Below are 11,467 nucleotides of genomic sequence, written 5' to 3'. Positions count from 1 at the left end.
CCCTCCCACACCACCTCGACACTGAGAGAGTGAGAGAGGAGTGGGGGAAGGGTGATGCAGGACTGTAAATACACACTGACTGACTGATCTGTGGATGGGGCGGTGAATGGAGGGATAAATAGTGACGATAGGGCAGGAGAGAGAGGGATGAAGGGTTACACACCTGAGTGTGAGTGGTGAATATGTAGAGCAGGGGTTTTCATGGTCTGTACAATAAAATTAGATGTGGCCTGAGTGAGAATTTTCCTCCATAAGCGGTAAAGTTAGTCTATAGCCTACACTACAGCCTACAGACTTGCTAGTGTCACTGCACAATCCAGTGTCGCTAGAGAAACTTCAACGGGATAACGGTTAGGCATTGCTATTTTCTGACATCTGATTGTTACTATTATCTTTAGGAGGCAGGCCAAATATAACGGGCCTGATTGGGTAATTTACCTCTTGAAGGCCGGACTAAGCACAAGTGACAGCCCAGAGAGCTGGAATTCTGAAAAAATCACCCAATCAGGTGTGTCATATATGTCCTGCCTACTAAAGGCAAGTAACCAATCAGACGCCAGAGAGGTTAGAATTATTTTAAACAAGAAACCCGGAAAAGATAATACTGGCGTTTGGAAGTGTTGTGCACAGGCAATTGCTATACAACAACCTATATTATATAACAATAATAATAATAATAATAAAAATAATAATGTTTTCTGATTGTACTGGATGGCATAATCATGCATTTTAATATGATTGAAAAATACATACATAATAGCCCTGCTTACAAATGCTAGCTTATTGAAGAAATTGCATTATTATTATTATTATTATTATTATAATTATTATTATGATGTTAAGTAGGTTTATGTAGCCTAATATTAGCGCATATGTATTTATTTATTCCATCTCGTAGTACTCTGTGGTAGGAAGCATTGTGGTTTCCACCAGAAATCAGCAATCCTTTATACTTTAGCCTGTTGACGTATCCCTTGTGAGACTGTGTTGGGAAATATGTGCATGTGATTTCACCACTGAGTGCAGAGTTTGACCAGCGGTTTTCAGGATTTCTCCAGAATTGAGGAGGAAATATTCTCATGTGCTTTTGCTGTCGACGTGAATAAAGCTCCTGCCGATCAGCAATTGGACCTAATAAACATGCAGTGTGGTGACAGACTTCACAGCCTCCAACAGCAACTCCCTGTCGCACAGTTCTACCCTAGTTTTTTTTACTGTTATGATGATTGTGATGCTGATTAGTAGGCTCTTAATTGCATTAAGAGTGAGAGGTGAGTCTGTAGAGAGAGGGGGATGAAGAAATAGAGAGGATGAATGGAGGGATACACACCAGAGTGAGAAGTGAGTCTGCAGAGAGAAACAGAGAGAGATGGGGGGATACATACCAGAGTGAAAGGTGAGTCTGTAGAGAGAGAGGGATGGAGAAATGGAGATGAATCTAGGGATACACACCAGAGTGACAGGTGAGTCTGCAGAGAGAGAGAGAGGGATAGGGGATACATACCAAAATGCGACAGATGAGTCTGTAAGCTCTCCTGCGTCTCTCTCTGTTGCTCTTCTGCTGTGAGGCGATGGACAGCAGCACTGCCACCCACTGAGGGACACTGAACACACATACAGTGGCTCTCAAAAGTATTCACCCCCCTTGGACTTTTCATATAAAATCATAATTGATTTAATCAGGATTGAATCACTGATCAACACAGAAAATGTCCATAATGTCAAAGTGAAAAATAAAATCTGCAAATTGTTCTAAAATAATTAAAAATACAAAACAGAAAATAATTGAATGTATAAGTAATCACCCCTTCAGTCAATATTTGGTAGAGGCACCTTTGGCAGCAATTACAGTCACGAGTCTATGTGGATAAGTCTCTACCAGCTTTGCACATCTGGACACAGCAATTATTACCCATTCTTCTTTGCAAAATTGCTCAAGCTCCATCAAGTTTGATGGGGACATTTGGTGAACTGAAATGTTCAACTCTTTGCACATATTCTCAATTGGACTCAGGTCCGGGCTTTGACTGGGCCTCTCCAGTACATTGACCTTTTTGTTTTTAAGCCACTCCAGTGTGGCTGTATGTTTGGGGTCATTGTCCTGCACAACTCACAGAGTGATAACAACAACAACAAAGGTGGTGTCTGTGTGGTTGTTTTTTTACCCGAACTCTTGGCAGCGCTCCCTGTAGCTCTGCAAGCATCTGGACGACATCTCCACTGTCCTGCACGACCCTACACACTAAACAACATTGCACAACACACTGTATACTACACAACACTGAAACACATGACAACACTACAACTACACTACACTACATTTGCTGTTACCGATATCCTGCCACTCCTACTATAACTGCTACTACTAAGAACATTAGAGCTATTTATTCATTTTGGCGCTACTCCTGCAGTGTGCAATCTATAAACGCATCTCAGCGCACCTTTGGCAGGACAGCTGCTCGGTGTGCGCTGTGTTGCCCGTGTCACAGGATCACTCACCTGCACATCCACACGGGTCCGACTCCCGCGCACTCCTGCCAGCACAACGAGTTTGTGACGTCACGGGGTCAGCGGGGTCAGTCTGGCGGAAGTCGGGATCGTTGTCAGTAGTTTTTCCCCATGTGTTCAGCTCGATGCGATTCGATGTTAATACTCTCTTAAAGTTAACTAAACACAGATACCCTTCACTGTATACAATTAAAATAATACTTGTACAATCCCTCAATATAGTTATTACGGTATATATATATATATATATATATATATAAACACACACTCAAATAATACGTTGTATGCAGATAGTATTACAAATTGCAGGAAGAGAGAATCAGTGATTGACTGCGAAATTGCTGCGGCTGTGCGCTCGCTGTTAACAATCCTCGGGCTCCCCCCGGTGGTCATGTCGCAGTACTACAGGGAACACCCCCCAACACACAAACACACACACACAAAAACAAACTATTGATCCTGTTAATAACATTTAATAAATGTCCCGATCTAGAACTATTACTAAATATATTGTTAATACTACTAATGAGGATGATAGCAGTGCTTTTATTTTCTTAACTAAACTTAAGTGATCTACAGATTGGGTTGTAACACTATTATTGGAAGAAGTAATTGTTTAGTAAGAACATAAGAAAGTTTACAAACGAGAGGAGGCCATTCGACCCATCGTGCTCGTTTGGTGTTCATTAATAACTAAGTGATCCAAGGATCCTATCCAGTCGGATTTTAAATGTTCCCAAATTTTCAGCTTCAACCACATCGCTGGGGAGTTTGTTCCAGATTGTGACGACTCTCTGTGTGAAGAAGTGGCTCCCGTTTTGCATTTTGAATGCCTTGGAGCCCGATTTCCATTTGTGTCCCCGGGTGTGTGTGTCCCTGCTGATCTGGAAAAGCTCCTCTGGTTTGATGTGGTCGATGCCTTTCATGATTCCTTTTGGAGACTTGAATCAAGTCCCCACGTAGTCTCCTCTGTTCCTGGGTGAAAAGGTTCAGTTCCCTCAGTCTTTCAGTAGGACATTCCCTTCAGACCTGGAATAAGTCTGGTTGCTCTCCTCTGAACTGCCTCTAGAGCAGCGATATCTTTCTTCAAGTGTGGAGCCCAGAACAAAAGAATTCTTGGCCAATGTGGAGATCGAACCCATGACCTTTGCTTTATGACCCCTGTGCTGACACACAATCAGATACTCACACTGTCTCACACACACACACACACACACACACACACATATATAGTAACACATCTGTCATAGACAGAATAGAAAAACACTGTTTATTTCACAGTCTGTCAAATAAAATAAGAAACTTAAATAAAAAAAATAAAAAATAAAAACCTAACAAAACAACTCATCCATGGAGAGAGAGAGAGAGAGAGTTTGTGTCTCCAGATGTAAACAGCATTGTCAGGGCACTGCCACACACTGCTGTCCCCAGTGCCTCTCTACACTCCTCCTCCTGCCCCCTCTCCCCGGGTCAGGCGCCTCTTGATCAGCTGGATGCGGTTGTGCACATAGAACTTGACGGCCCTCCAGTCGCGTTGGTTGCTGGCCAGCAGGGGGCAGCGCTGCAGCACACCCTCACACTCTGCCTTCGCTGGGACCCGCAGCAGCCGAATGTTACGCTCCAGCTGCCCCTCCACCGCCCGGCGCTCCTCCTCTGACCACGGCCGCTTCTGCACCCCTCGCTTCCCTGGGGCCGGAGAGAGAGGGGAGAGGAGAGGTGGTTAAATAGTGGAGCTGGACATGATGCACTGACCATGATAAAGTGAATGACTGACAGACAGACTGATAAACTGACTGACACACCAATACGCTGACTGACTAAGTGACAAACTGATACACTGACTGACTGACTCACTGACTGACCCCCACAGTCACTCTCTCCACCCCACCCACCCCTCACCTGGTTTTGGCTGCCCATTCCTCTTGCCGTTGCCGCGGGGGGAGGGGGAGGGCGCTCCGGTGGTCTGGGGGGGGCGTCTCTGTTTCTGCCTACGAGAGGGGGGGGGCACTGCAGGGGCGGGCGGCTGCTTCTGAGGTTTGGAGGAAAAAGTCCTTTTGCGTCTGCCACATCCGCCACCTGCTCCTCCTCCCCCCACCTCTCCTCCTGCGACTCCTGCTACTCCCACTGCTCTCTCCATATCTCGCTCCCTTTCTCTCTCTCTCTCCTCCTCCTCTTCGTCCTCTTCAGAGAAAGAGTCCACAGAGTTCTCCGAAAGCACTGAGAACAACAGAATAAAGACATTAATGCAGAGACATTGTATCTGTCACAACAATGATACCAACTAAGTGAACAATGTCACCCCACAACTATCAAAAGTACTGGAATAAAACACATCCACTTCATGAAACTATAACCCCTTGAGCCAGTTTAAAATGCATTACAAATTACAGAGGAAATGACAAAGCCCAGAGAGAGGACAGTGGGCATCGGCAATGCACTTTAAGGGACAGCAGCAGTATGGATAGCTGTGCTTAAACAGGAGTGTGTCTGGTGTGTTTTATACATCAAAACTCACCAGACATTAGGGTTGGGCAAAATACTAAATTTTGTAAGCAATACCTAAATCAAACTTGCCCACAGCCCTGTGTGTGTGCTCTGCCCCTAGGGTACCAGTGGATCGGCACTGTGGCTTCAGGCAGAAAGAGGTTTGAATTTTTAGTTGAAAAGCAATGTGGGCGCCAAAGCATTTGACCAAACAACCACTTTTTAACATACGTGTTTACACTAACCAATAGGGCATTCTTTGATGAAAGCGTCAGATGTCCACCTGACGTTGTTTTTTTACTGTATATTAGGGCAAATTTTTATTGCACATTTTGGAATAAAGGACACCAGTCTGGTTTTCGCCATATAGCAATTTACAAATGCTGTGCTTTTCAAGTTTCTGTCACACACACACACACACACACACACACACAAAGACTGACCATCCAGCTCCAGACAAACGTGGTCCAAGCTCAGCCCTCTGAACAGACGCCCATGTCTCTCGGCGGACAGCAGGACCCGACCCAGTTTGCCCAGCAGCTGGGGGTCATGCCCCAGAGCCGAGAGGTCATGGGTCACACCACACTCCCGATCCAGGTACCCCTGCAGGCGCGACAGTAGGGCCGGGGGGGAGGGAGAGGGAGGAGACGAGGAGAGGACACTCCCTACCAGTCCTCCTCCTCCGCCTCTCCCTGCTCCATCGCTCAGCCAGAGCAGCTGGGACAGCAGGCCGATCTGGGGCCGCAGCCGCAGGCAGGTGAGGTTCTGGGGGCGCCGGGCTGGGCTGGACCGGGACAGCAGGCGCAGCACGTCACCCCCCCGAAGCGGCGTGGAAGAGCTGTGGAACGGCCGAGCGAAGACCAGCGGGTTTTCATCACCCACCCCCACCTGACAGAGAGAGGGAGTCAGTACGGTATAACAGTGGGCAACACAATGATGGACTCCTCTCCCTCTCTAGCTCTCCCTTCCTCCCTCTCTCTCCTCACCTGTGCCCTGCTGTGTATCAGACCGATACACTGACTTACTGACTGACTCCTCTCTTTCTTTCTTTCTTTCTTTCTTTCTTTCTTTCTTTCTCTCCCTCTCCCTCCCTCCCTCCCTCCTCACCTGTGCCCTGGTGTGTATCAACAGATCCAAACTCTGCTCCATCTGGGGGGTGAAAAGCAGGGGCAGGCACTTCCCCCTCTTGCCCTGGACGGGGGCACGGGGCAGATCCCACAGCACAGCTCTCTCAAACCCTGACAGCCCCTCCTCCCCCACCTCTGTGTCCCTCCCTGTCCCTCTCTCTGGGGCCACCCCGCCCCCCTCGCTTGCCGGCTCCCGGCCGGGCCCGCGCTGCTGGTAGGCGGAGACAAGAAGCTTGGACACTTCGACTTCGCGGCCGCGGTTGAACAGGATGAGGAGAGCCAGGCTGGACTGGCACAGGGAGCGCCACAGCTCGGCCAGGGAGGGGGGCACTGCCGGGCCACCGTTGGTGTGGCGTTGGCGCAGGTGCTGCTGCTGCTGTAGCCCAGCTCTGGCTGCCTGCTGCTTGGAGAGGAGGAGGCGGGTGAGAGAGGAGAGATCGGAGAGGAGGGGCAAGAGATGAGGGCGGGAGAGGGGAGGGGGGGGTGCGGGAGGGCGTTGGTGGGGGTTTTGAATGGGGGGGGAGGGGGAGGAGGAGCAGGGGCTGTGAAGAAAGAAAGGGAGGGGTTAGTACAGTAGTGCAGTGTAGTACAGTATATAACTGCAGTACTGTGAAGTACACTGTGTAGTACATAACAGAGCAGTGTGGTATATAGTGCACAGTGTAGTGCAGTATATAGTTGTACAATGTAGTATATAGTAGCTGTGTAGTAAATATTACTGCAGTGCAATGTCATCTACAGTAGCAGTGTAGTATATTGCAGTAGAGTATTGTATCGCAGCAGAGGCCCACTGACTGACTGGACACTACAGTCATTTCACAGTAATGTGGGGATTCTATAATCAAAAGGCATTCTCTCTCCATCTCTATTCTTCCCTCTCCTTGTCTACCTCTCCCTCTCCTTGTCTGCATCCTCTGTCTACCTTTTCTGCTGTGCAAGTATCCCTCTCTACCCATTTACCTTTTCCTTTCTCCCTCTGTCTACCTCTTTTGCTCTTTCCCCTCATCCTTCACTCTCCCTGCATCCATCTCTTACCTGCCCATCTCTCGCAGCTCAAACAGCTCCTCTTCACCTCTCGTCTCTCCTCCTCCTGCCCCGTCTCTCTCTCTCTCCCTTCCTTGCGCCTCCGCTTCCTCCACCTCCTCTACTGCTTCCCCCTGCCCCTCCTCTTCTTCCTCCATCCCTCTCTCTCCTCCTCCCCTTTTTCCTCTTCTTCCAACTCCTCCAGGACACACAGAAACCAAAGTAGACCTCTGTCTCAGTCTCTCTCTATCATCCTCCTCCTCCTCCTCCTCCTCCACCCTTCCTCCTTCTTCCTCCTCCAGGCTTTTCAAACTGCGTCTCTTGCCCCAGGGGGCAGTTACAGGGGGGCAGTTCATCTGGTGCTGCCCCAGCTCGGAGGCAGGGCAGAGAGCCAGGCAGGAGCTGCAGGGCAGGAAGTCAGAAGAGGACAGGGAGAGGGGAAGAGAGGGATGAGTGGAGGTGGAGGAGGAGGTAGTGGGTAGTGGCTGGACGAAAGAGTGGGAACTCTGCAGCCTCTCCCTCTCTCTATCTGTCCTGAACTGCAGAGAGGGAGAGGCAAAGGAGGGAAAGGGAGAGGAGGAGAAGAAGGAGGAGGAGGAAGAGGAAGATGGTGGGGGGAAAAAAGAGGAGGAGGAAGAGGAGAAAGTGGAGGAGGAGGGGAAAGAGGAGGAGGAGGAGGAGGGAAAAGCACTGGAGCCACAGTCCCCTCTGACCCTCAGCTCCCTCAAGATGGCTGCCCGCTCCCGGGAGCCCCTGCGATGAGCCAGCGCACGTGTCACTTCCTGTTCGTAGGGGTGGGCTCGCTCCAGGTGCCGCCCCAGCTTCCTGTAGCTTCTCCTGCAGAATAGACACCGGTGCCTCCTGCTGTCAGAGCCCCAGAGAGAGAGGGATGAGGGAGGGAGAGGGGGAGGTGGAGGGGCAGGGAGGACAGGAGGGGTATTGGAGGAGGGGTAGAGAGAGGAGGAGCCGGAGATGGTGCTGGTGCTCCTAATTGCACTGTGGTTGTTGCTGTGTTGGTTGTTAGTGACACTTTCCTCCTTCCTCTGTCTCTTCCGCAGGCTCCTCCTCCTCTTCCTCCCTTTACCTCGTTCCTCTACCTCCTCCTCCTCTTCAACTATTTCTCTCTCTTCTACTTCCTCTTCCTCTCGCCCCGCTCCCTCTCTCTGCTCGGCAGGGGGGGGGCTGTGGGTGGAGTGGGAGGTGGAGGAGGACGGAGAGAGAGACCAGGAGGGCAGGTACTGAGACACGGAGACTGGGGCCCCTCCCCGCCCGTCCTCCTGCTGACAGAGAAAGAAGGCGTGTCAATACTGTAATACTGTAAATACACTCTCTCTCTCTCTCTCTCTCTCTCTCTCTCTCTCTCTCACCTTCTTCCCTTCGTTTTCTAGGTCAGAGTTGCAGTCAAAGCCTGCTGGAGACACCCCACTGTGGAACCCCTGAACAGAGAGACACACGGGTTAACACACAGCACCAGCGCTCTCACGCTCTGTCTTCTTCACTCTCTTTTTCTCTCTCCCACTCCTCTTTCCCTCTCTCTCTCAATCTCTCACCAGTGTGCTCCAGTGCCGTCTCTCACACCCCTCCATCCTTCCTTGCTTCCTTCTCCCTCCCTTCCTTCTCCCTCCTTGCTCCCCTCTCCCTCCTTCCCATCCTCCCTTTCATTTCTTCCCTCCCTTCCTCCCTATCCTCCCTCCCTCCCTATCCCCTTCCTTCCTTCCGCCCTATCCCCTCCCTTCCTCCCACCCTATCCCCTCCCTCCCTTCCTCCCTATCCTGTCCTATCCCCTCCCTCCCTTCCTCCCTATCCTGTCCTATCCCCTCCCTCCCTTCCTCCCTATCCCCTCCTATCCCCTCCCTCCCTTCCTCCCTATCCCCTCCCTCCCTTCCTCCCTATCCCGTCACCATCCCCTCCCTCCCTATCCCTTCACTATCCCCTCCCTCCCTATCCCGTCACTATTCCCTCCCTCCCTTCCTACCTATCCCGTCACTATCCCCTCCCTCCCTTCCTCCCTATCCCGTCACTACCCCCTCCCTTCCTTCTTCCCTCCCTCCCTATCCCCTCCCTTCCTTCCTCCCTCCCTCCCTATCCCCTCCCTTCCTTCCTCCCTCCCTCCCTATCCCCTCCCTACCCCCTCCCTTCCTTCCTCCCTTCCTCCCTCCCTACCTATCTATCCCCTTCCTTCCTTCCTTCCTTCCTTCCTCCCTCCCTCCCTCCCTCCCTCCCTCCCTCCTATCCCTCTCACCAGTGTGCTCCAATGCTGTATCTGGCTGTAGTCCACAGTGATCTCCTCGCCTTTGGAGATGTCTCTGAGCGCCAGCACACACAGCCGCCCCCGGCCCCCCCCACAGCGCACCTCGCCCACACGGCAGTTGGGGGGGTGGAACAGGCCCCCCCCCCGCAGCACCAGCCCCACGCCCGAGCCTGACACCCCCTCCAGCAGCTCCGGCACACTGCGGAGAGAGAGGGAGAAAAGGCAGAGAGAAAGTTAGTACTCACTGGAGTCACATCTTGACATCAATGTAAAAGGGTTTGGTTCTGAAGGCGAAAAATCGTGTAGTAAATTACCATTGAAAATCCCCCCTATAAATGGCTCATAAAGTTCAGTATATGTGGTTTTGTGTATACAACCCATACAGCAATATGCATGTATAGATGTATAATGTATACAGCAATGTACAGTATATAATAGAGTACATATGCAAAATATGTTACAGTATTTGTAATTACATGAAAGAGATGCCCCCACTATGAGAGGCACGCGGGCACGGAGACCAGCTGAGGGAACAGCGGATTCACGCCTCCCTGCTCACACTCAAAGCATGCAATTCTGTGTGATTTCAATTGTTATTTCTCTCTTTTTCTCACCCCCCCTTTTATAAAATATGTGATGAATGAAATACAAATAATGAACCATGTGTGTTTTTCATTAACCCTTTATGCTCCTGTGTACTACATATCCATGTTCAGTAAAGAGATAAAACAAGGATTTTTTTCTTTGAACAAAGAAAACAATACAAATACAATATAAATAGATTTTTAGCTTAGAATATTATACTTTATAATAAATAAACTTTTGTAATAATAAAAAAAATACACTAAAATGCAAAAAAAAATATATAAAACACTGAAACACAAATACAAATAATAAGCAATACACTGGAACTCACATGAAAATAAACAATACACTGAAACGCTATAATAATAAACAATGAACAGTAATTATCAACTCAAACTCAGTCACTATCAAAACCTGTGCCATCACCGGATTGCTCTGTGCCATTTATTGAAATGTTCAATACAACAAGCTTGCAAGACAGCGCTACAGATGCGCTACAGGGCTCTGCGCAGCATTGTGATGGATCTGGCTGCTGCAGACGATGCTTCATTGCTTTGTATTCAGCACTGTTTTCTGAACGTATCATCAGAGCACTGTATACCTTTAGCTAAGAATATAAAACTATTTATATACTTTTAAAGGGTGAATGAATTGTCGCACTAATACATAAGACTTCTAGTTGCGCACAGGTAGACTAGATTGTCTCTAAACGACATGGGATTATATAAGAACATCACATGATCGGCCTCCCGGCTTTCAATACACACTGCACAGTACCAGCACTGCCTTTGGGAACGAAACCTGAAACGCTGGACCGAGAAGCCGATAATAGAATAAGAAACTTGACGTACGCAGATACGACAATGTATTGTGAGAGGGTTTTCATTTGACGTACATGCGCCTGTCACAGTGTTGAAGTGGTTAAATCACGTGATTACTGTAGTACAGTCAATTCAGAAAAGCTGTTTTGTCATAAATAAGTTACATCAGTGTTTAACAGCATTAACAGACAGGCCCAGAGCTGAGGAAAAGCAGCTGGTACAGTAATCATACCTTTAATAATGTAACCCATTTTGACACGTACCGAGACACTGACTGACACATAACATAACTCTCCCTCCCTCCCTCCCTCTCACCACATGTCGTTCCCCAGGCTGTCCGGCATGTAGTAGGGGATCTCTGGGGGGGGCAGTGCAGCCTCCGGACCCCCCGCCCCCTCAGGGAACAGCCCACCCACTCCCACACACTGAGCACCTGCAGGAAGGGAGTGAAAGGCAGAGAGAGTGTTAGAGAATATTGCAGAGAGCACAGTAAAGACACAGTGTTACACACAGTGTACCAGAAGAGGCTCTTTTAAACAGAGTCACTATACAGAGTGCTGAAGTGTTATATAGTGTACCAGAGTAGCTGTGCTCTGATAGGCTGTCCTCGTCGTCCTCAGTTACTAGTCTCTCTGGAACCTTCACTGGGATACCCTTCCTCTGTTTCC

General features: G+C 49.3%; 1 protein-coding gene across 3 annotated transcripts in view; it reads right to left on the bottom strand.

The window, feature by feature from the left end:
• Positions 1–3,764: 3,764 nt before the first annotated feature.
• Positions 3,765–11,467, bottom strand: part of LOC136764431 (uncharacterized) — a 10,947-nt gene continuing 3,244 nt past the window's right edge. For 2 of the 3 annotated variants that reach the window (XM_066718479.1, XM_066718481.1), the window contains exons 2-10: positions 11,378–11,467; positions 11,115–11,232; positions 9,385–9,592; positions 8,510–8,578; positions 7,155–8,422; positions 6,100–6,661; positions 5,436–5,880; positions 4,408–4,725; positions 3,765–4,194 (exon numbers count right to left, since the gene is read on the bottom strand). The exon at positions 11,378–11,467 is cut by the window's right edge and continues 8 nt beyond it. In XM_066718479.1, the coding sequence (XP_066574576.1) occupies positions 3,947–4,194; positions 4,408–4,725; positions 5,436–5,880; positions 6,100–6,661; positions 7,155–8,422; positions 8,510–8,578; positions 9,385–9,592; positions 11,115–11,232; positions 11,378–11,467 (3,326 nt within the window). In that variant the 3' untranslated portion in view covers positions 3,765–3,946. The remainder of the gene's footprint in view (positions 4,195–4,407; positions 4,726–5,435; positions 5,881–6,099; positions 6,662–7,154; positions 8,423–8,509; positions 8,579–9,384; positions 9,593–11,114; positions 11,233–11,377) is intronic. The other variant, XM_066718480.1, reaches the window with a different exon arrangement.

This window comes from Amia ocellicauda, chromosome 12, assembly GCF_036373705.1.
Source record: "Amia ocellicauda isolate fAmiCal2 chromosome 12, fAmiCal2.hap1, whole genome shotgun sequence".
NCBI lineage: Eukaryota > Metazoa > Chordata > Actinopteri > Amiiformes > Amiidae > Amia > Amia ocellicauda.
Note: the sequence above shows the minus strand (reverse complement) of the source record. Positions and strands in the feature narration are given on the sequence as shown.